General features: G+C 32.5%; 1 protein-coding gene across 1 annotated transcript in view; it reads right to left on the bottom strand.

The window, feature by feature from the left end:
* The window catches only part of LOC143056055 (uncharacterized), a 43,394-nt gene that overhangs the window by 7,007 nt on the left and 10,260 nt on the right, over nucleotides 1-26,127 (bottom strand). The window contains exons 10-25 of the mRNA XM_076229130.1: nucleotides 25,932-26,067; nucleotides 25,595-25,775; nucleotides 24,425-24,695; nucleotides 23,665-23,851; nucleotides 22,419-22,630; nucleotides 21,706-21,938; nucleotides 20,993-21,146; nucleotides 18,361-18,542; nucleotides 10,747-10,887; nucleotides 9,043-9,211; nucleotides 7,708-7,849; nucleotides 7,062-7,183; nucleotides 5,970-6,109; nucleotides 5,042-5,189; nucleotides 739-942; nucleotides 179-385 (exon numbers count right to left, since the gene is read on the bottom strand). Coding sequence (XP_076085245.1) covers nucleotides 179-385; nucleotides 739-942; nucleotides 5,042-5,189; nucleotides 5,970-6,109; nucleotides 7,062-7,183; nucleotides 7,708-7,849; nucleotides 9,043-9,211; nucleotides 10,747-10,887; nucleotides 18,361-18,542; nucleotides 20,993-21,146; nucleotides 21,706-21,938; nucleotides 22,419-22,630; nucleotides 23,665-23,851; nucleotides 24,425-24,695; nucleotides 25,595-25,775; nucleotides 25,932-26,067 — 2,829 coding nt within the window. The remainder of the gene's footprint in view (nucleotides 1-178; nucleotides 386-738; nucleotides 943-5,041; nucleotides 5,190-5,969; nucleotides 6,110-7,061; nucleotides 7,184-7,707; nucleotides 7,850-9,042; nucleotides 9,212-10,746; nucleotides 10,888-18,360; nucleotides 18,543-20,992; nucleotides 21,147-21,705; nucleotides 21,939-22,418; nucleotides 22,631-23,664; nucleotides 23,852-24,424; nucleotides 24,696-25,594; nucleotides 25,776-25,931; nucleotides 26,068-26,127) is intronic.

The following is a 26,127-nucleotide window of genomic DNA, read 5'->3' as shown; positions in this document are numbered from 1 at the left end:
TCAACTTGCAACGTTTATTCTTATGTTGATGTCTTTTCAAAAAATTTTGTCCCTTAATAACTGAAGGAAGACATCCTCATATCGTGAAAGAAAGTAAAACTGCTTTTGAGATCCTAAAGTTGGCATGGAATATTTAAATAAAAAACACTGAATCAGTGTTATTTCTTGTTAATGTTACCTGAGTGTATTATAGAAGAGTTGATGGACTTTGATACTGATCTATGAATACCAACATGTTGATAAGGCAGAACATCGCATCCCGTTTCGGAGTTTTCCAATTGAACGCACCAGTAATAATTCCTAATCCCCGAGTCTTGGTCACTAAAACCATTCCAGGAAGCACTAACAGAGTGTGAACTGTTTTGAAAATCTATTTCTGTGTATCCTACATATGCAAATGATTATTAAATGATTGAAAGCAGAAAATCAACAAATTTGATATAATGACACATAAAATATTTCTCAAAGAATTGATAAAATAGTAAATATTTTCAAAAAGTGAAAAATGGAAAAACCTTCTTTTTTTTAACCTCAAGAAAAAAATCTATGAGAACATAAAGAAAACAGTACTCTTATATTTGAACCTCGTTTTTACCATTTACTGAATGGAGTAATTGCACGTGACCATACAAAATAGTCCTCTTCATGAAACCATTATTTTTAAGATTAAAATACCTGGTGTATACAAAATGTATTATTATTATATTTCTTTCTTTTAACATGCAAAGATGAACAAACCTATGCCGTCATTTACAACTCCGAGTAAAGGTTTATCAATATCTACAGTAAACCCATCGGATGACAGTGTCACATGCTGTCCAGCATAACTGTAACCAACCACATTAGAATAATATCTTACACCGGGTACCAGCGGAACTCGGCTTATATTAACAGTTGTTACTGATCCTGGAATGTCAATTTCAACTTTGTGCATGTCATGACCTGAAAAAAATGTGGACATCGTGGAATTTATCACAATTACTTGTAGATATATACCGTATTATAAAAGCACAAAATATGCAAATGTTAACCGTTTTTAACATGTACATTTACTATGAAAACAGGTGGTTGACTTTGAGAGAAAATGCTCAGTTTAATGTTGTCAATGAGTGTTGTTTTTACTCCAATTTCGTAAGAAATTTGAACGTTTTCCTGAACATAATAATTGGAAATATATGATAGCTGTTTGTTACAAAAACTATTGTGAGACAATTACAGTAAGGACAGAGATGCTAATGTTATGGTACAAATTAAAACAGACAGATACGGTTATATTATTGAGAGAACTACATGTATGTCGGTGACGCTTCTGATCGAAAGTTATTTCTAAACAGCAATCACACATTTTAAAGACAGTATTTTGTTAAAATGCAAAACATACATAGACATAAACGATGTTCATCATTTACAGAAATAAATGTATTAGAAGCTGGTTGACTGAAATTCAATCTTTGCCGAATACAGATAATAAACAGCTGCGCCATGAGCGCATGATACGCCCGACGTCTTGTGTGGAAGTTTTATGCAATAATCATAAATAGTTTCTGAGAAAGTTTTTTAAAAGCAATAACCATTTATTGTTTTTGAGACACGGCGGGACATGTAACCCCCCCCCCCCCACCCTGTTTTTTTTTTACAAATATCACTAAATTTTGAATCAAACCAAAAAGTATACAGACCTTTAGATTAATATAACAAAGAAGTGTGTACAGTTTCAAGCAATAATCATAAATTGTTTTTGAGATACGGCGCGACATGTAAAAAAAACTCCCCTTTTTCACAAAATACTCAATAACTCAAAAATAAAATTTTGAGTCATCACCAAAAAGTATACAGATCTTTAGATTAATATAACAAAGAAGTGTGTAAAGTTTTAAGCAACAATCATAAATCGTTTTTGAGATACGGCGCGACATGTAAAAAAACCCTCCCCCTTTTTAGTTCACCTGGCCCGAAGGGCCAAGTGAGCTTTTCCCATCACTTGGCGTCCGTCGTCGTCCTGCGTCCGTCGTCCGGCGTTAACTTTTACAAAAATCTTCTCCTTTGAAACTACTTGGCCAAATATAACCAAACTTAGCCACAATCATCATTGGGGTATCTAGTTTAAAAAATGTGTCCGGTGACCCGGCCAACAAACAAAGATGGCCGCCATGGCTAAAAATAGAACATTGGGGTAAAATGCAGTTTTTGGCTTATAAGTCAAAAACCAAAGCATTTAGAGCAAATCTGACATGGGTAATATTGTTCATCAGGTCAAGATCTATCTGCCCTGCAATTTTCAGATGAATCGGACATTCCGTTGTTGGGTTGCTGCCCCTGAAATGGTAATTTTAAGGAAATTTTGCTGTTTTTGGTTATTATCTTGAATATTATTATAGATAGAGATAAACTGTAAACAGCAATAATGTTCAGCAAAATAAGATCTACAAATAAGTCAAATGACCAAAATGGTCAGTTGACCACTTTAGGAGTTATTGCCCTTTATAGTCAATTTTTAACCATTTTTCGTAAATCTTAGTAATCTTTTAGAAAAATCTTCTCCTCTGAAACTACTGGGCCAAATTTAACCAAACTTGGCCATGATCATCATTGGGGTATCTAGTTTAAAAAATGTGTCCGGTGCCCCGCCCAACCAACCAAGATGGCCACCATGGCTAAAAATAGAACATAGGAGTAAAATGCAGTTTTCGGCTTATCACTCAAAAACCAAAGCATTAAGGGCAAATCTGACGTAGTAAAATTGTTCATCAGGTAAAGATCTATCTGCCCTAAAATTTTCAGATGAATCAGACATTCCGTTGTTGGGTTGCTGCCCCTGAAATGGTAATTTTAAGGAAATTTTGCTGTTTTTGGTTATTATCTTGAATATTATTATAGATAGAGATAAACTGTAACAGCAATAATGTTCAGCAAAGTAAGATCTACAAATAAGTCAACATGACCAAAATGGTCAGTTGACCACTTACGAAGTTATTGCCCTTTATAGTCAATTTTTAACCATTTTTCGTAAATCTTAGTAATCTTTTAGAAAAATCTTCTCCTCTGAAACTACTGGGCCAAATTTAACCAAACTTAGCCATAATCATCATTTGGGTATCTAGTTAAAAAATGTGTTCGGTAACTCGGCCAACAAACCAAGATGGCCGCCATGGCTAAAAATAGAACATGGGGGTAAAATGCAGTTTTTGACTTATAACTCAAAAACCAAAGCATTAAGAGCAAATCTGATAGGAAGTAAAATTGTTTATCAGGTCACGATCTATCTGCCCTGAAATTTTCAGATGAATCAGATAATCGGTTGTTAAGTTGCTGCCCCTGAATTGGTAATTTTGAGGAAATTTTGCTGTTTTTTGGTTATTATCTTGAATATTATTATAGATAGAGATAAACTGTAAACAGCAATAATGTACAGCAAAGTAAGAACTAAAAATAAGTCAGTATGACCAGAATAGTCAATTGACCCCCTAAGGAGTTATTGCCCTTCATAGTCAATTTTTAACAATTTTCTTAAAATTTGAAGATTTTCAATAACATTTTCCACAGAAAGTACTGTTATAGATAGAGATAGTTGTAAGCAGCAAGAATTTTTAGTAAAGTAAGATCTACAAACACATCACCATCACCAAAACACAATTTTGTCATGAATCCATCTGTGTCCATTGTTTAATATTCACATAGACCAAGGTGAGCGACACAGGCTCTTTAGAGCCTCTAGTTTACAAAATACTCAATAACTCAAAAATGAAATTTTGAATCATCACCAAAAAGTATACAGATCTTTAGATTAATATAACAAAGAAGTGTGTAAAGTTTTAAGCAATAATCATAAATCGTTTTTGAGATACGGCGCGACATGTAAAAAAACCCTCCCCCTTTTTTTACAAAATACTCAATAACTCAAAAATAAAATTTTGAATCATCACCAAAAAGTATACAGATATCAAGATTAATATAACTAAGAAATGTAAAGTTTTAAGCAATAATCAAGACTCGTTTTTGAGATATGGTGCGACATGTGAAAAAAACACACCCCTGTTTTAGTTACAAAGTGCCTAACTCAAAAAGTTTAAATCTTATTTTCACCAAAAAGTGTACAGATCATTTGACCATCATAAAAAACAACTATATTAAGTTTCTTGAAATTTAGATAAGTCGTTCTCAAGTTACGGTGTGACATGTTTACGCCGGACAGACAGACGGACAGACGGACAGACAGACAGACGGACGGACAGCGGACATTTGTATACCATAATACGTCCCGTCAAAATTTTGACGGGCGTATTAAAATGGGGAAATAAACATGAATATATAAAAACCAGAAAAATCTTGCAAGTCAACAATTGTCTGAGTCTTCCACATAGTCCTTAGCATATAACAATTTCTAAAAATATACATAACTTCAAGTCTTATGTTTTTGAGTACACCAGTCTTTTCTTGTCGTGTTAACTTTCCTCATAGAAATATTGCCTTTTTGTTAATATAACAATTTAAAAGTAATGTCTGTGCAGACTCAGTTTAAATATTTTTTCTATGTTTTATCCAGTTCTAAGAATAGATAGTTTTGATTTCTGTACATGTATTTGTGTCTTCTCGATCCATTCACTTTCAATTCTATATCGGATTAAAGTCTTCGAATTTGCTAAGTGCTTTAATCTAAAAAGTATTTATATTTGCTTCACATGGATCTATTCTATTGGATGTCCCCCTGATCTTCTCTGGTCAAGTTACATACATAAACAAATATTACCCAAAGTTCATATAGCCTGCTGTACACGTTGTATGCTACTTAAGGAGGGAATGATATCAAAATTTTAAACATTTTATTTTTATTTCAATTACATTTTATCGTAAGTATATACCAGAAAGTTTTCCTGTGAATTTTTAACTAATAGCTTTCTTGCTAAATCGAGAAAAACATTGAAACGATCACATTGTCTGTGTTTACAGGGGAGGCAATATTTAGTCATTAGATTTCTCAGTGATTACATTAAATGTAACTAATCATAATGTAGCATGGTCAAAAATAAAGGTTAATACATACCACCAGGATTTGTACTCAAATAAACATGAAACTTCTCTATAACAGTGCTAGCTTTCAAAAATATTCCATGCCACGAAACTGTAAATAGCCCCCCACGTAGCATATAATCGATATCCTTCTTCCAGTTGTCAGGCAAATGTTCCATAACCTAAATGCATTAGTTACTGTATTACGTATTTTATATTATGTTTGAACATGAAATATTTTCAAAATAAATCTGTTTACATGGAACCTAAATAGATAAATTGGTCATAATTATATACAGTAAAATGGACATATAAAAAGAATAAAAATACCAGCGTTCTCATGTACCGTGTATCCAAGGTATATTGAAAAATATTCTTTTGGTTCTTATAAACTCTTTCTTAAATTCTATTAAAAAAGTATGAACAATATCGCAACAATGGTATTTTTCCAATAATACCTCTCCGAAAAGTATAACTTTGTAAAACAGTTGGTTGGTGTTGATTATCGGGATCTTTAATGATATTGTTGCGATAAAACTTTTGATTTATATTTGATTACAACTAGTCAAGAATCGTTGGCTTGTTAGTGGTAAAAATGCAAATGTCAGTATACTTTTTCTTTCTATTTTACTTCTTTACAAATAATTGATCATCACTGAATAAGTAACTCGTCTGAGACATTGCTGATATAAATCTTTGAAATAAACGTCATTCAAATTCAATCAGAACTGTACACAAAAATTTCATATAAACAAAACAGACGCACAACCTAAATTGCATTGTCCACCACATCGCCTAAATTGCATAGCGGAACGAAAAATGTTTTAAAAAATAGGTGTCAATGGTAAGACAACAATACAGCCAAATCCAAACGAAGCAAATTTTAGCATCTTTACGTCACATATATAAAAAAAGTGCGAGTAATATTTTTATTCTTAATAAACAGGTGATTAGTTCCTTACCCCTACGCCAAAAACTTTTGTTGTTGTCAGTGGTTTTGACATAACTGTCACACCATCAGATTTGAAATCAGCAAAAGTGTTGCTATCATACCATACTCTCACAAAGAATGAGTATACTTGGTTATCATTTAAAATATTTCCTGAAAAACCATTATGATATATGATTAATGAGTATTACTTAAAAGATTTGTCACTGAATGTTTAGCAGACAATAATTAATCAATCAGTTTTACCAAATTTATAAGAAGGCAAATGATAGACTGTACATTCACAGTAAACAACTAACATGCAATTATTTTACATTTTAAAAATTATTCAAGTTGCTGTTTGAATACTAAATAACCCTCGTACATGTAGTTCTGCTAGATTACCAATCCAAAAAAATCTTTTTGACAAATAATATTTTTCCAACCTATAAGATAGCTCTGTGTGCGAAAATAATTAAGAAAAAAGTTATGATTGCTGTCTGTCATATTTTTTCTTATTGTTTTGTGAAAAAAACAGCTATTGTCATTTCTTTATTTGAATTGTTTTACACCTGACTTTAATGTATGAGCTTTGCTCCTTTTTTTATATGACCTTCAGTTGCTTAAATCGATTTAATTTTGATTTTGTTGGATATTTGTATCATTTGCAATCATAAAACATTTCCTTATTCAACAGCATGCATGTATATTACTTTAATTAGAGGGAAATGCATAACTGATGGATCTGACCTTTTTTTAAATCTTATTTTCATGAAATGAGTGTTGGCTTTTGATTGGTAAAACCGTTTCCATTGCATTGTCTTATTTCGAATAGCCATTTCAGGCTATTTGACAGTTTACTAACTTTTACTTTTTCTTCAAAAGACTACAAAGAAAACAATTCCTTTACATTTGGAATGTAAATATTCCATTGACTGTGCACATTCCTCACTTTAATCAGCAGTCAAATATACCCAAACTAACATGGCAATTTGGACTACAAAGAATACGTAAATAATAAATGCATAATGTAAAAATTATCTATTGGTAAAAAACAATGAATAACAACAATAATTGAGTATTAAAAAAAATGTAAAATTATTTATACAATGTTCAGCAAATTTACCTCGAGGTAACGTGTATATGGCATTATCTATTTGACCACAAGGATGCCAAACATTTTCAACAGAACTGTCAATTATCCCTTCTGGTTCATTGGAGTCTGTTATTCCTACACTCCATTCATACCTGTTGTCAAAATACAATTTTTAGTAAATGTATTTTAAATTTTACCACGATACTAATTTACCATGTTAAAAGTTGATTATTGGCAAATTTACTGTGCGTCAGAAATATATATCGGAAAGAAAAAGCATGCATTGCCAGTACTTGTGTAACTATTTAAACATCAAGTAAAATATGGATATATGTGTCCATGACAATGCGTCGTGCGCGTGATATTTGCTTAATAGGTATCATGAGTCATAAATTTACTGAACTATTCAAGGGATTACAAACTAAAAAAATAAGTGTGCTAGCAATTACAGTTATTGCATACATTCGCGTTCATGTGCGTATAGATAAAGCTTCATAATGTCCTTGCGCTTTTTTTAAACCTAATTTTGTCGTAAAGGTTTTTGATCGGTACAAAAAATGTTCTTCGAGAAAAACAATTAGTTATGAATGAAGTATATTTGTATAGGCATATCTTATACCAAACAGTCTATTTTGCCTGATCTTTTTTTATGGCCATTGCAATTTTATGTACCTACCACTGTGGCATTAAACCCTGAATTTGAACTATTCTCCATCTAGCTGCTAGTGCATCATGTGATGGCGTAAAATTAATATCATCTGATTCTAAATTTCGTATATCAGTCACATCGTATATCGCAATTAAGGTGTTGGTATTGTCTGAAAATGTCATTACTTTTTTTTAAATATTACTTGAAATAAGTAGTGATTCTTTTCAATAAAAAAACCAGATCCATAATTCAAATTGAAAATCCCAAAACAAAGACATTTTGCCCTCAATTGTAATATCAGTAGATCATGTAGTGGATATAATCATAGATTTATTGAACAGAGGTTTTACAGGAAAACAGTGCATTGCTATCCATGAAACTGTACTGAGAAACTGGTGAGAAAAAAAATTAGAACTGCAGATGCAGGTTGTTTGAAACCGTTTACACTACATTGGCTGATTTGCCAAATTTGAAGACATTGAAGACCTGTTGGGTGACCTTCTGCTGTTGTGTTTTCTATGGTAGGGTTGTTGTCTCTTTGACACATTCCCCATTTCCCTTCTCAAATTTAAACTTTTGTTATGTAGTTCTATGTGTATCCATCTGATGAGTTTTTCCACTGATTTCCATAGTTCGTTCTTATGTTGTACTGTCCCTTTGCCCATTGTCGAAGACCGTATAGTTGTTAATTTCTGTGTCATTTAGTCCCTTATGGAGAGTTTTCAGTCTATAACTCTCAAATCGTACTTTTTGTTAATTTGATCTCTAAACACAATTTTTTATTTTTTTCCCTAATATTCTATGTTCATATTTTTTTTGGTTATATATTCATTTTTTTTTGGTTATATATTCTATAATTATTCCAAGTATTCAATATGTGCAGCCTTTCAACAAATGTCCGTACTCTATGCATGTACTCCTTCCTACAACATTATCATATTTACCTGTGAACGTTATTTAACTAACGCTGTTTTGTCCAAGGCTATAGTTGTCATTCTCATATTGTTTGAAATCATTCCGTTTGTTCATCAATATTGTATTTATATGGTGAAATATATCAAGTTTATTCGTTCAATGTATATTTACGTTCAAACAATTTGTTTGCGCGGGTTCTAAAATCTTGAGGTTGTAAACATTCATTTACATATAAATACAAACTAAGTGAATGCAGAAAAGATTAGGGATAGACATTTACAAAACAGAACTGAAAAGTCACAAAAAGTAGGACAATGTTTCAGCTTTGATTTAATTTTTAGTTGACCTTAATCTACAGACTTACTCAAAACATATATAACATTTGTATGAGAAATACCAATATACAAATAAAATCTTATGATTGAGCACTCTAAAATACTGACTCACTTTGTGTATTGTCTACACATGGCAGTCCTTTAATTGGACATCTATGATCTTTTGGAGCACACACACAGTGTCCTAGACATGTATCAGAAGAACATTGTCGTATCAACTCTAGGGAGCCACCAGGAATCAAACGAAATTGACTGTGAATCATATCACTTTGAAGTCCAACCTAAATAAAATGTATAACATAGAACCTAGCGAATCACATTTTATGGTAGCAGAGTCCCTCATTTTTTACCGAATTATTTATCACGACAATATCATTTCTATGTGATATCCATTTGACGTGGCTCGATACTTATACATCCCGTCAATATGTATGTGTTATCTTTCATTTTTGCGTGAGTGTTTTGTATTTTCGACTTTTTGTGTTTCTTTGGTTCTTATAACGTGACTCTGTACTTTAAAAGATCCCGTCAGTATGTTATTGTTCTATTATATGTAATTATGTTATATTTCTATGATAAATTGAGAAATACGTTGAACCACAAACGTCAACATTATTTAATCGCGTAGTGGTATTAACAATTTGTGGATTTTTATCTATTCTAAAGAACTTCTGGACAATTTTAAGTCTCAGTCTATTTCTGAAATTACATTTGATTTATAAACCCTGTATGCGAACATTGCCCATGTGAAATTATAAAATTGGTTTTTTTTTTACATTGAACGACAAAATTTCTTCCTATGTGACTTATAAATTTTCTGCCGTCAAACACGCGAAGCAATGAATGTGTTTTTTTATTTGATAGATGCTTTTGTGTTTTTTGTAAAATTGTACCACGGTGATGACTGATGTACCCATATTTTTACTATTTTATTTATCATGTCTGTTTAGGTACCGCATCGTTGTAAATATAACGGAATTTGATGAGACTGTCGTACAAAGTGAGAGGGTTAGCGCTATAAAACCAGGTTCAATCCACCATTTTCTGCATTTGAAAATGCCTGTACCAAGTCAGGAATACGACAGTTCTTGAGCATTCGTTTTTTATGTGTTTTGTCATTTGATTTTGCCATGTGATTAGGGACTTTCCGATTTTATTTTCCTCGGAGTTCAGTATTTTTGTGATTTTACTGTTTACCATTTTATGCACATATATTGAACGGAATACATTTTGATGAAACAAATTAATACAGGGTACCTTGTATAAGGTCAGCATTTCCAAACCATTATAGCATTGTCTTTATTCAAGTGAAAACGTATTATCTAGCAAACGAACAAAAATGTCGTAAACATTATTCAAACCAAGTTTTACAATGTTTGGAAGTGTAACATTTGTCATATTTTTTTTTACAGTTTATTTTTATATGCATACTATTGATGCTAGGTTTTATTTAAACATTTATATGTACTGAAATAGTTATAGAACCATCTTCCCTATGGGGATATGCCTATTTATATTTAAGTAAAATAATATGTCGGATCATATAATTTGCTGTTATACATACAAAAGAAATGAGTCATAAGTACGCGTTATTATCCTTGATTGAATTGTTTAGATATGTTATCAATTCAAAACCATTTAAAAGAAACAAAAAAACATTCCGTCAAGACAAAAAAATGATGACCATTTATTCACTTGCAAACATACATACATAGCCAGTAGACGCTTCCTAAGTTTTTTTTATCATCTTAGCATGTAAAGTCAAAATAGTTTTGAACACAAATAAAGAATAATTAGTCCATATTGAATGTCTTACTTTATTAAATGCCCAAACACTGATGAAGACATATTCATATCCTGTTAATTTCTTTGTTTTTACTTCAAAAGTCTGCACTTTGCCTTCGTCTTTTTTGTCTACGCCATCATCACTATGTTGAAATCTGTGCGGTTTATTTTCCTACAAACACATATCTGAATTTAATTGATTTGAAAAAAGAATGTATAGAAATCTTTGCACTTTTTCGTTGTCGTTGTCGTTTTCGTTTGTTTTTATTTCGGTTCATCACATCAAAATAAAACCACAAATATAAAACAATATTATCCTTCTTTTAATGCGTATACGAAAATGTTTAAATATATAATCATTAAATATAGAGATCAATAATGTCAGATTGACAAAATGAAATGAATTTCACATTACTTGTTCAAATGCTCATTTAAGGGTATCCGTTACAGTTTTACGTTACATTCTAATTTTCATAATGTTGAAATATGTTGTAGGCCTTGGCGAGTTAAAAAAGAAATCACAAAATAAAATATATTTAAACTCACAACAACAAAAACATAGGTCACAGTGCTTGTTTTAGAGCAAATTGAGGCTGAATCTGGGGGATTTGCCTTTTTGTAAAAAAAAAATTGAGAGCAGATGCTGAAAGTGTCGTATATTTTTCCTTTAAAATGTAGAAATCGATAGGTTTTTATATTTTTCTAAATTAACTGCATTTTGCCATGCTTCCTCGAAATAACAAATAAGAAATATATATATATATTACCACGTTCGATTCAAAGACCAATCTCGAATATCCTGAAAAGAGGGACTAAAGATACCAGAGGGACAGTCAAACTCACAAATCGAAAATACACTGACAACGCCATGGCTAAATGAAAAGGACAAAAAGACAAACAATAGTACACATGACACGACATAGAAAACTAAAGAATAAGCAACACGAACCCCACCAAAAACTCTCAGGTGCTCCGGAAGGGAAAGCAGATTCTGCTCCATAACATATCCGATATCATTTGTGAAACGGTTATTACATAACGGTCAACCAACTTGTGATGGCGTCCATAAAATTTACGAAGTGATGATTTCTTAAAGTTGAGCGTCTATTGCCCTCCCCTCCCCCTCATATTTGGTATAACCGCAACATGCACGACGTCGCTGTCCCTCGCTTATTATCCCTGCAAATCTATCGACGACATTTCAAGATTTGTTTATTTATATTGCTTATCAAGAGCTACACTAAAATAATAATATTGTTTTAAGAAATTAATTTCACGTGAGAAATATCTCAGGTATCGTTATTGTGGACTGTTGAATTTCTATACGGCTTAATTTTATAATCTTAGCGATATAGATATAGGAATGACGGTACTGTGCACACACTCGTGTACTACTGAAGACCATATGTTGACATCTAAATGGGTTTTGTTTGTAGGCTGCTGTTTCATTGACATACCCCAACTTATCATTCTATTTACATTTTGTTTTAAGAATTTCAAGAATGATTAAATATTTATCTGGAAGACGGGACATGTTTCCTTAACCTTTCCCCTTTAACTTCTGTTTTGGTTTATGTGTCCTTTTATTCATCTCTCAAATTTCCAACATACACCGAAATAATAATTTAAAAGCAAATCACTCAAAGCATTTATAATCTGGTTAATGAATGTTCAGAAATACCACTTAATTGTAGAAACCTTTTTTCCCAAAGTAAAGCTGTAATTGTTTTTGTACAAGTATAAAGACCTTCCATGTGCCATCGGTATGTAATAAATCTATTGAAAACTAGCCCTACATCTTATGTTTTTATGTATTGTATCATTGTTGATAATTTCCACATACTAGTCTATAATTACTGTAACATGTCATATTTGACATAAATAAATGGAATGAAATATTACTTGAGATAATTTACTTATTTTAAAATGGTGATGTTTTAAAACAAGGGATTACAAGAACACACTATACTTATATATAACAATAAATATATCCAGCACAATTTATAATTGCCAATCGCTCACAAGACTAGAAGGACACCGGATTTTATTATAATCTATCATAACAAACATAATATTTTATGCAAAATATTTATATACATATAAACAATGCTTTCAATACGAAATGAAAACAATGACTCCGTCATAAATTAAACGAACCCGCCGGCCAGAAAAAAACCAACAACCAAGTTACCTTAGTCGATATGGAAACCTGTGTCCAAACCCTAATGATCAAAAGATCGTCTCGAGAGGTGTTCTTGGACAATACTGAAAGTTAGCTTATGTTTACATAAACAAAATGTCATCAAAATGTGTAAGAGCAAAAACAAAAAATACCAATATATAGTACAAAAACAAGAAAAAATCAATAATAAACCAACATTAAATCTGAACTTGACCAGTTCGAAGTTGGCGAGAGAATGGTCTAATAGGGAAATTAACCCGCGAAAAATGACCATTCACGTGATACTACAATTAATATCACGTGTTCATACAGATATTGAAAGAACCGTTAGTACAATAATTTTCCTCTATACTTCGAAACGCGGAAAATTATAAGTACACACTATACTTATATATAACAATTAATATATCAAACACAATTTATAACTGCCGATCGCCCACAAGACTAGAGAACTCACAGAAAGGGTTGAAACGGATAGAAAAATATATATCTATAAACCTAAATTCTATAATCAAACGAATCTGCAATGTACCCGTCTTTACTTAAATCAGATTTCCAACGGCCATGCCTCTTTATACATCTCTCATTAACATCTGACTTGGCTGCAGCCGAAGCGCCTCCTGAACGTAATGAGTGTAATCCTAAGTTAAGTTGAGGAGCAACCATTTTCAACCTTTTAACGATATTTTGCCTGACTGCTGTATAACTAAGCTTCTTATTTTTATAAATTAACCTAGCTGTACCACCCGATCTAAATATGGGTCTGAAAACAAAATTATCAGAATCAACGTCCAAACTCGATAAACCCAAATAACGCTTATACATCAAAAGGGGACATGCTTGAGAACTCCCTTTGGAAATCAAAATTTCGTCTATATTGATCAGTTTTGCTATGCGACAAAAAGATAGACTTGTATTCCTCATATATCTTAATATCCCTACAAGTTAATGAACTGAATTCATCAAAACGTAAAAAACCTGCATAAGCTATAAGTATCATAGTTAAATCCCTTATCACTAATAAATCACTATAATCCTGATATATAGAACATAGTTCTCTAAGCATAATGTTATCAACTGGGTCTTATTTCACGACTGGTTTACCGTTCCGCCTTTTGCAAGATTCTAATAGAAATGTTAAGAATTGCTTGTAGGGTCTATGTAACCGTTCAATTCGTGAGCCCATTTTATAGAATAAGTCGCGGACTGCAATACACTTGGTGAAGAATGTTTGTCAATAAGAAATGTTAAGTATAATGCTACATGTACTGGTTCGGCTGGTAAATCAGAAAAACCATGTTCATTGATTAATGAATGACTTCCAACGATTATATTCGGCGAAGTCTTTCTTTGACGTATTTTCACTTTTCGAATCCACTATGTACAGAACCATCTTTCCTGCCAAAGATGTCAACACATTGTTTTCTCCTACACCACTGCTCTCAACGACATTCTCAACGTTCTGTCTCAGTTTTAAACCTAAAAAACGTAAAAAACCTCATTAAAATCAGACAAAAAAAGCAATCATACTAAATCTTAGGGGATTTTTACCAAAAATTCCATTTTTACCTGTACCCTTTACTATAATGTTGTCTCTAGGCAAATAAATAACCTCCTTTATAAAATCTCTAAATCCGTCATCTTTATAATATGAAAGTGGCCAATAAGGAGCAGATTTCCATTCAGGAATAACCAACATGCATTTAGCCTTGTCCTTAATTATCTTGTTTATTGTCATGGCAACTAACGATGGAGGTGGCACTAACCAATTAGTATCACCTCCCCAAAACTGACTAAAAGCGTTTATTGCCTCAGTATCTGGCCACCAAATTCTCGAATTAAAACGAGAGCTCTGAGCGTTGTAATGAGTAGAAAATCTGTCGTCAGTTAAAGGGCCAAATGTACAACTCAGATCATTGAAAACGTTCTTTTCGATGCTCTAATCATCAGGATCCGTATGCCTACTTAAAAAATCAGCATGATTATTCTCAGTTCCCGGTACCCAATTGGTTTTTAAACCTATATTCTTCTTCGAGCAAGAATTGAGAATATCTGTTACAACCTTCTGTAATTTGTACTTTTTGCTACCAACATTCAATATATGTGTCACATTCTTATTATCAGAATTGACTTTAACGGTCTTATTCTCAAGAAATGAATCATATGAGTTCAAAACTCTTCTAACCGTCTCTAATTCTCGCCAGGTGGAACTTTCAAATTGTTCACCCGCGAACCAATTTCCATAAATCACATGATTTTCACTCTGAAAATCCAAAACTGTGGAAAAATATCCACCTAAGCCTACATCTGAGGCATCACAAAATAACTCAATATCATACATGTCAGTTAAATTAACTGAACAAATATCAACACCTACAAGATTAAGTGTTCTGCAAGAGTTTTTCCAAAAACAAAGCTCATCAATAGCTTCTACTGTTATTCTTACAGGTGCGCGTTCCAACTAGCACGCGCTTGAACACAATCATATGAAAATCTTGTGTTCCGCCTAACGATATCACCCAAAACGATTTGCAAAGAAATCAGCTGACCAATAATACTAGCCAAGGTTCGAGCACTGAACAAAAGTACTCCTTTTCCAATCTCGCTTAAAATACGACTCGCAACTTTTTCTGCTTTGTCAATTCTCTTATCACTAACACAAATTTTTCCTACTTTTGTGTCCCAAACATAACCTAACCTGTTCACATACTGTGAAGGGAACCAACTACATTTTTCATGTGCAATCAAAAATCCAAGAACTTCCAATTTTTGTTTTACCTCTTGACTCCTAAACCATCATTCAGAAACATGATGATCCTTTTGCCTTCAGATCTTAAATGTTTGACTAATTCTCGTAGTACTTTTGAAAAATGTACCCAGCAGTAGCTAAACCAAATGGCAGTACATTAAAAACAAAGTATCTAACTTTGCCTTCAAACTCCCATGAAAATCCTAAAAAAACTTCTATGTATTTGACAAATCTCAATATGATGATAAGCCGACTTAAGATCAAAGGAAAACAGAAAATCATCCTTCTGAAACATATCTCGGGCTACTTTTGTATCTTCATACTTAAATCTGAATTCGAACAAATGTATGTTTATGTGTCTACAATCTAGTACAAGTTTGGGTTTGCTCGATTTGTTGTATGCAACCGTTAAAGGGTTAACTACCTGCGGAATGGTAAATTGAACACACTTTCGTTTTTCGTTTTTCGTTTTTTGTTTTTGTGAAATCAAAAATGAAAAATGAAAACACTTTCATTTTTCGATTTTAGTTTTTGAAAAATCAAAAATGAAAAATGAAAATACTTTTGTTTTTCGTTTTTTGTTTTGTGTAATCATAAACGAAAAATGAAAACACTCTTGTTTTTCGTTTTGGTTTTTAAGAAATCAAAAACGAAAAATGAAAACACTTTCGTTTTTCATTTTGGTTTTTAAGAAATCAAAAACGAAAAATGAAAACGCTTTCGTTTTTTGTTTTTTGTTTTTGATATTTCAAAACGAAAAACGAATGGACGCAGATATACACGGACCCGGAATCTTTTGTACCTCAGAAATACATTTTTTCTGTAAAAGATTGCTGATCTTATCTTGAACAAATTTCTTATTGTATAATGACGATCTGTTGCTTTTAATTACAGCGTGTTGAGGCTCGGTTTTGAATGGTATTTTATAACCGTTTTCAATAACGTCAATAATGTGTTTGTTTTCGGTAATCAATTTCCATTGACCTATATTGACCTTGAGTCTACCAACTGGCGAGACGCATTCATGCTGAGCGGTTGTATTCGTATCAATACATATCACCGTGTGAGTATTTTTAACAGTATTAACTTTTGTAGTTACAGACTTATTGCTTGAATCACTGACTAGAGGCGGAAAGTGGCCTTGTATTACATTAATATTATCAAAAACTAAAATTTGTGAATAAGAATTACTTATCTTATTTTTCATGTCTGGACGTTCGTCTACCCAATGACCCTTACTTCCACACTTGAAACATCTTCCAGGCTTAACGGATTTGGTTTCTTTCTCTGGATTTCTGCTATAAGGTGTTGATCTTGGTTTGCCTTACTTAACTTTTTCCGCCTTACTCTTTCTTTCTGCTCTAGACTGAGCCTCATCATCTTCTTTTCGTCTTCTGAGTCGTCAGCGAGTGGATTAGCTACATACGTATACCCACTGACGACTTTCCATCCAAGCTGGGAAGAGTCGGTCAGTTTTATAAGCTTTTGCCTTTCATTCACTAAGTCAATACCTTCAACAATCTTCATCTTAGCTGTCTGCACTGACTCAATTCCTAATTCTGGAGCTTCCAGGCTACCTTTAGATTCTTTCAGCTTGGTTAACACTTTCACCTCATGACGATACTGGTTTTCATTTCCTTTACGCTCATAACTATAATTGTCAGTCATGGTTTCTTCAAGCTTGGCTATCTGAGTTTGGGAAATCTCCTGCTGTGACTGTTGCAGATTTGATTGGAAAGATGAAAGCCTACTATCCATCACTGTAGTTATGCTGTTTAGAAGATCTTGCTGTCAAGAAGAAACTGTATTTTTCACCTCGCGTAGAATAACTGCCTTAATTGAATCGTCTAAATCGGTGTCCATCTTGACCAGTTCGAAGTTGGCGAGAGAATGGTCTGATAGGGAAATTAACCCGCAAAAAATGACCATTCACGTGATACTACAACTAATATCACGTGTCAATACATATATTGAAAGAACCATTAGTACAATAATTTTCCTCTTTACTTCGAAAAGCGGAAAATTATAATAATCGAAACCGTATTTTTGCCATATCTGAAATTTCATTATGACACTTTTAAGATCAGTGACACAAACTTACTTCTACCGTGCTTTTTAACTAAAATGAAATTTAAAGCTAAAGGACTGTCATTAAATCGGACCCAAATTCAAATCGATCAAGGATGAATAATAACAAAAATGATAATTGGCATGCATTATATTTAACACTAAAGGGATCAGTCGTATTGATAAAACAGAGTTGGCTCCCTTGATACTGTATCAAAAAATAATATAATCTGTAGCCCAAGTAGAAGCTTTAGCCATTATTTTCGACATAACATTATGTCCATACAAAGTCAGGAATATTACAGATATTCTCCATTCGTTTGAGCATTTAATTTTGCAATTTAATAAAGGGCTTTCCGTTTTGAATTTTACTTGGAGCTCGGTATTTCTGTTATTTTACTTTTTTTTCCTCAAATGAGAAGCACTGTCAAAATAAACTCGCAACTGTCGAAAAGAAATAAACTGATGTAAACAGAACAAATATAGAATGCAAAAACACACTATATATATATGCATTTTCCGATTCATTAGCGTAAGTTTGTTTGAAAAACATAACTGAATATCATTATTGGTAACAATTTAACTGAACCGGGTGCACATTAACGCCTTTTTTTAGGCATATTTATTAAGTTGATACAAAACCTTACACTATTAAGATCATCAAGCATGTATCTACTACCAACTGATACCATATAGTAGTCTATACCAGAATGAAGATCAGAAAACCCTATCCATGCCAGCCATAATTTAAATGTTGACCACTTCATCCACCAACCATCAACATGGCGATTCAGGCTAGCAGCATGATCGGTTTCAATAGCAAATGTTCCTTTGAAAAAAAAACACTATTTGTGTTATTAAAGATTTTAGATTTCATGAGAGTGAGATATGGATGTCGTTTGATATAAACTCGAGTTATCTTATTTCAAGTCTTTCAATATGATGGTAAATGAAGCTGTGGCGAGTTTATTATTACTATTTGAATTAAATAAGGAGATATTATCTTATAGTTGTGGCCTGTAATGTATTTCTTGCATGAACAGATATTTCTCGTAACACTACACGGAGTGTGGTACGAAAAAGTGATACGAAAGTCTGCTTTAATTGATTGGCCTATCGAGTATCACACGACAATATTACCGAATTTCCATTGGCTATGCGTTAGGTCATTTGTGACTTTAAAAGGTTAAGACAATGTACACTTCATCCATGACAACATACATCTATATGATTTCTTCATCATTATACAAAATATTCAAACTTTTCATTGGACAATCTTCTTTTTGTCATTTTTTTTTTACATTCTGAACCTTTCAAAAAGTCAAAAAATGTCTAATTTTACGTTTCACACTGATAAAGGACATACGACGGCATACTAGAATGTGCAAAAGACTAGATCAACGTTTCTCGGAATTATTTATTGAACGCTTTGAGAGTGTTGACCATAAGAGAAATAGATTCAACAACTTGTGAAAATTTGATATCGCTGGAAATTTAGTAACGTTATTTAATTTAGATAGTAATACTAAACTCACAGAAGGTTTATTGTAAAATTGAAATTAAATAACTCGAGTTGATATTAAGCGATTTTCTATTCTGACTCGTTATGAAACCTTTAAGTATCAAGCAAAATCAAATTATAATGAGTTGTTTATCAAATTGGCATTGTTATCATGGTAAACATTCTCTTTGTTGTAAATTGAACATTCTGCGACTCGCTGATCTCGTCTTTCGCACATAACAGTAGGGTGTCATTTGTCTTATTTAGGCGTCACATTTTGTGTGCCACGACAAATATATCTTCATGCCGGAAAAATATAACAGGTCACAAGACTAGGAGTATAGATTCTAAAATTACATCAAGTGTCATCTGATAAATTTTCCTTTTGGGGAAAATTCATTTTTGAAATTTAACTTTCAAACGAGAAAAATATTGCATTGCACAATAATCGGTTGAGGAATTTATTTCTCTCACAGTTCTCAACAGATATGTAGGCAAACTTTATTTTTCTGTTTTGACTGAATTTATTAAGGGTCAATAACTATATTTCATTTGAATCCAAATGCATGTTACCTTCAATAATGCCCAAAGCTGGATATTGGAAACGTATGTGCAAAACATGTTCAGTTATCAAAAAAGAAAACAATGTCAACATTAGAAGGTGACACAATAGGAAAACCCATCTAGATTTCTCAGTTATAATAAAATTGAGAATGGAAATGGGAAATGTGTCAAAGAGACAAGAACCGAACCATAGAACAGACAACAGCAGAAAGTCATCAACAGGTCTTCAATGAAGCGAGAAATTCCCGCACCCGGAGTTGTCCTTCAGCTGCCCATAAACAAATATATATACTAGTTCAGTGATAATGAACGCCATACTAAACTCCAAATTGTACACAAGAAACTAAAATTAAAAATAATACAAGACTAACAAGGGCTAGAGGCTTCTGACTTGGGACACCCGGAGGTGTCCTTCAGTTGCCCCTAAACAAATATATATACTAGTTCAGTGATAATAAACGCCATACTAAACTCCAAATTGTACACAAGAAACTAAAATTAAAAATAATACAAGACTAACAAAGGCTAGAGGCTTCTGACTTGGGACAGGCGCAAAAATGCGACGGGGTTAAGCATGTTTATGAGATCTCAACCCTCCACCTATACCTCTAGCCAATGTAGAAAAGTAAACGCATAACAATACGCACATTAAAATTCAGTTCAAGAGAAGTCCGAGTCTGATGTCAGAAGATGTAACCAAAGAAAATAAACAAAATGACAATAATACAGAAATAACAACAGACTACTAGCAGTTAACTCACATGCCAGCTCCAGACTTCAATTAAACTGATTTAAAGATTATGTCTTCATTATATGAATATCAGGCACAATCATTCCCGTTAGGGGTTTAGTTTCATACTATTATAACATATATGAGAAGAACATAACCTGTGTCATAACTGATATATAAAACTGATTCTTATCAGATAAAATGTTTTTTTACGTGTTTTTTGTATCTACGCATGAAATTAAAGAGATCCATTAAATCTTCATTATACTTGAACATTCTCGTATGTATGTTTATACTTATGTTAATATCAGATCATATGACAATCGGTATTGTTTGGATCTGGGTGGTTAATTCGATGGCGACAAGTCTAATATACGCACAATATGTCGATCCGTATAACTAATCCATGGATAGTAAATTTTGTATGAACAATCTTTAATTCGGGTATATATACACATTGATATATAATTTTTATGTATGTTACCTGTAATAGGCGGGGAGTTGTCGACGAGAATTCCATTTGATGTCTCTTTTACACATACTTTAGCCCCGTTACATGCAATAATGGTAACAAAGTATTCGCCACCATCGTTTAGATTCAGTCTGGTATAAGTGAAATCACGTACAATTCCATTCAGCTGTTGGTATATAAAAAAGAAACGAAAACACATGTCTTGTTCATAATAAAAGTTGACTCGTGTCATTGATTGTTTCATTCACATATTTTATTCTGGTATCTATGATTTATATTTATATAAGGTTTCATAAAAAATAATAAAGGTATTTAAGACATGCAAATTATTTAAGTTGAAGTTCAAACTGTGATAAAATCCTGTAGAAATTTCTCATTAAAGCAATGGTAGCCCATATATTCAACGACTGTTTATTTTGACATGGTATTATATTATACAATCAGAAACAGATTTCGTACTTTTGTTTTACTTCAAGTTTGATAAACCAAAATTTTATATTATTTTCCACTAGAAAGTCCCTTATTAATTCATTAACAACACATTTCTAGAAGTAATGCCACTCTCTAGTTATATTATAAAACATTCAACTTTTTTTCATTTGGGCGGATTTACTTTTAGAATATTATATCAACTACAATTTATAAAAAAAAATCATAACCACTGTTCAATTTTTGGATTATTTTTCATACGTTAACATCAAATTCTAAAAAAGAAGCCTTGATACCTCTGTAGATGTTGAGTTAATTCCACCTCCTTTGTGTGAGGTCACAGAGATATACTGTCTCTCAATATAAGATTCGTCGTCACTAACATCCCATGTGATTTTAAGGCAACTTCTGTAAATAGTTGAGTTTTCTCGTCTCGATCCAAGCTGCTGAAACAATTTAGGTTTGCGACTGAATGATGGAGGGGAATCATCAACCAGGAAACCATTTGACGTCGCTTCTGAGTAAAGACCTGTAACATTAAAAGCATAATAATTTGTACTGATATTTAGTACTCAGAATTTCAACGATCGTATCCAAATAGAATCCTAAAGTGACATTGCTAAACTATATATTGGAAGATATTTATCAGAAAGAATTAGTTCAATTATCAGATACATGTATATGTGTATAATCCAGCAGCTAAATCTTGATTTTGTCATGAATTTATGTCATAAACGATTATATTTCTCTATTATCAAGTTTGTTAAAACATATTGTTCAAACCACATAAAACGATAAAAATGGTGATGTGATTATCAATGCAAGAGAGAAATGCAATTCTTTTGAATTATAAAATTCTAAGACTATACATAATATTGTTTTAAGTATGCTTAATATCAATTTGATTTGATTTTGGGCAAGTATCAACGCTATGTTCCTTTTGTAAATATAATGCAATTTGTGATTCTTTGTATCTTAAACTACAATTACAACATTCTTTATCTCATACCTGCTTTGTTGTAGGAACGGACAGTTATGTAGATTCTGATGTTTGTTGGAATTTCATCAGTAATATTTGAAAACACGGCTATATCTGTCAACGGCAGTTCAGTCATCGGTATGATATTATCTCCGCCCTTCAGTGACCCCACTCTGATAGAGTACTTATCTAAGCCTGATTGGGGATCATTAAAACCACGCCACGTGGCGGCTACATATGATCTGAAATTATTCACAAAAATACACTATCAAGCAAATGATTTGTAGTAATTTTTCTATATTTTTTGGTTTAACTGTTTAAATTTTCATATAATGAATACCATAATCTATTGAAAACTAACAACTTAACCTGTGATAAAATGAGATTTTGTTTTCGCATGTTTTTTGTCATGAGCATACGTAAACAATCAAAGTCATCTGGTACGCAAAAGGAACTCTTCTCCATTTAAAGAGAAAAAAATGATAGTGTATTCAAACTTAAATTCGAACATAAACTGACAACGCCAAGACAAAACACACTATTTAACTGAAGACTTAACAATACGAACACCACCAAACCGGGAAATTATCCATAGTGCTCTGGAATGGTTAGCAGATCCTGTTTCACATGTGGCATCCGTCATTTTGCTCACGTGAGCACAAATTAAGAGATAAATCGTATACAGTGATGTCGCTTTACCTAAAAGGAAGAATTGATTGTTGTTACGGTAAGTTAAACCACGACAGTGAACTACCGAATTAGACTATTTACCGGGTTTGTTATAACATAAGCAGCACGGGTGTCACATGTGGAGCAGGATCTGCCTACCTTTCCGTAGCACCTCAGATCACCCCCAGTTTTTGGTGGGGTTCATGTTGCTTAGTTTTCGATTTTTTGTGTTGTGTCTTGTGCAGTATTATTTGTCTGTTTGTCTTTTTTTTTTGGCGTTGTCAGTTTATTTTCGGTCTAAGAGTTTGACTGTCCCTCTGGTATCTTTCGCTCCTCTTTGAAACATATTCGTCTTCTTCTGCGAAACATATAAGCTTTAACGGTCCAAATCTTGTTATGGCGTACCCTAACTTCATCACTTGAAATCTAGGTTTATATAGCTTCCTTTAAGCATTACTGCAATCTTGATAGCATATGAATAGGGAAAAAAACAATATTTGAAAAAAGAATGTATAATTTATATGTAAATCGTTGTTCGCTAAAAGATATATAAGATACAAGTACATATTTTTTTTAGATAGTATCAGTATAAGCTGCTTTTGAATACCTTAAAGATTGATAATTTATGTCAATGTAATCTACTCCATCCTTTATTTTTCCAATATTTGGGGGACTGTTATCAATTATAAACCCATCAGAAGTATCAGATGAACAAAGATCAGCTGTATTACAAGCAGTTACTGTAGTGTAATATATCCTACCAATAGCAAGATTTATTCCTTTTAAAACGAACTCTGAAAAAGAAAAACAGTCTGCTTAAAAACTAATGTATTAGGATAAAGGCTGGTCCCTACATGTATATAGCCATAGGAGATGCCAAAGATACCAAAAAACATTCAAACTCATAAGTCGCAAATACACTGACAAATCATGATTAAAACGAAAATCGACAGTATACATATCATAACATTTAACAACTAAAGACTGAGTACTACGAACCCAAGCAAAACCCGGAGGTGATATCGTATTCTCCAGAAAGCAATGCGGATCCTACTCCACACGTGACACCCGTCGAGCTTCTCCTATTAGTATGTAACAGTTAAAGAGACGACCGTAAGCATACTTTTCTCAAAGCTGTAAATCATATGAGTGACTATGACTTCCAGAAATTGATACCTTTTTGATTTGACTATATACAACAATGCATCAGATGCATTTATGCTAACCGTTTTATAATCTCTTCAACACCACATACAGTTTGGATTGTATTTAAATTTGCCGTCTTCACACAAAAGGAATCATGGAGTCCGGTATTTTTGCTAAACTATTTTATATAAGATTTTTTTTTAAATACAATTTTAGATTACCATATATTATTCCAACATCATGGGCCTTTAATACGTCATCACAACCAACACAAGTTCCAACAGAAATTGTATAAGTTTTTATTATTGTATGTGGATCATAAAACTCTTCCCAGTAAGCACCAAGCTGAGTTGTGTCTATCTGAAAGTCTATATCAATCGATTTGTCATCATGCAAAAATCCATCAAACACTTGTCCAACTTCTGGTGGAGTTTTATCATAAATGTATCCCCACGATGATGCAGTTGTTACTAAATTTGCGTTATTAACTGCCTGTTAGAATATAGATAAGTGTTTAAAATATAGAGTGAAACAGGTAATCCATTTTTAGTATGTTCCTCAAAATGACCCTATTTCAAAAAGCTTAAATTATAAAACATTATAAGAAACGCCGACTATGCGGGATTGACTTTGCTTATTGTTGAAGGTCTTACGGTGACCACTATTTGTCAATTTCTGTGTCATTTGGTGTCTTGTGAAGAGTTGTCTTATTGTCAATCATACCACATCTTTTTTTTATATTAACTAAATGATAACTTAATTGATTATGTAATAGAGACATAATAATTGAAATACATTTTCACTTCATGATCTGTAAATATTGTATAAAATTGATAAAACAAGTACAATTTGGAGCCAATGCTTACTACTTATTATCCTGCTTTAAAACTTGAATGCAGGAATTTTAGAAGTGATAGATCTGAAAGCTGGACGCAGTGTATAGAATATTCACATTATCCTTAAAACAATTTTTAGGAAGCTTCTAATTGAAGCTCCATAGAAAAATATCAAAATCTCGCCAATACAACAGTTAACAAGTAGTTGATGAGTAATTCAGTTCAAAAACCGCCACACGGTATAACATGTTCAGATACAGCAGGATAACTAATAGCAGTTCGTACTCCTTAGGTAATAGTTATCAAAAGTACCAGGATTATAATTTTATACGCCAGACGCGCGTTTCGTCTACATAAGACTCATCAGTGACGCTCAGATCAAAATAGTTCAAAAAGCCAAATAAATACAAAGTTGAAGAGCATTGAGGACCCAAAATTCCAAAAAGTTGTGTCAAATGCGAAAGTAATTGCATGGGCTTTACAGAAAAAAAAGTAAATATGTCTCCTGTAGCTATAATGGGCATATTTAAAAGATATCAACATGGTAAATCTTACCTTGACTATTAAAAAATATGCATGTCCTTGATGCATATCAATATCTGAAAACTGGATAGGAACGCCACAGTCTTCAGTTGTCTCGATGGATTGCACAATATCAGCAGTATTGGCTTTAGAGCCTACTTCTAGTATATAATTTCTAATTCCACTTTCTAGGTCGTAAAATACATCTTTCCAGCTGAAGCAAACACGAAACAAAATATGACAATTTTAGAAAAATGGTTGCGTTTTGTTCTAATCTTGCAGTGAGATACTTACTTGAAAAGCAGTTAACATATATTAAGTCATGCTTAGTAAACTGACTTTATGCTTCCTAATTTTTAAATATACTTACCATGCTTGAATTTCAGTAAAATTTCTTATATGTCTGCCATCAATTAGAATAGGTTTTGATGTTAGATGTGGCGGTGTGTTATCTACTCTTACTGAGGCAGAGTGTGCTGTAGAACTTCTTCCAGAAAAATCGACTCCTGAAAAATGTTAATAGATAAGCGGGATTAAGGGAATTGTTACAGAAGAAATAGACGTTA

Source organism: Mytilus galloprovincialis, chromosome 13 (genome assembly GCF_965363235.1).
Source record: "Mytilus galloprovincialis chromosome 13, xbMytGall1.hap1.1, whole genome shotgun sequence".
Taxonomy (NCBI): Eukaryota; Metazoa; Mollusca; class Bivalvia; order Mytilida; family Mytilidae; genus Mytilus; species Mytilus galloprovincialis.
Note: the sequence above shows the minus strand (reverse complement) of the source record. Positions and strands in the feature narration are given on the sequence as shown.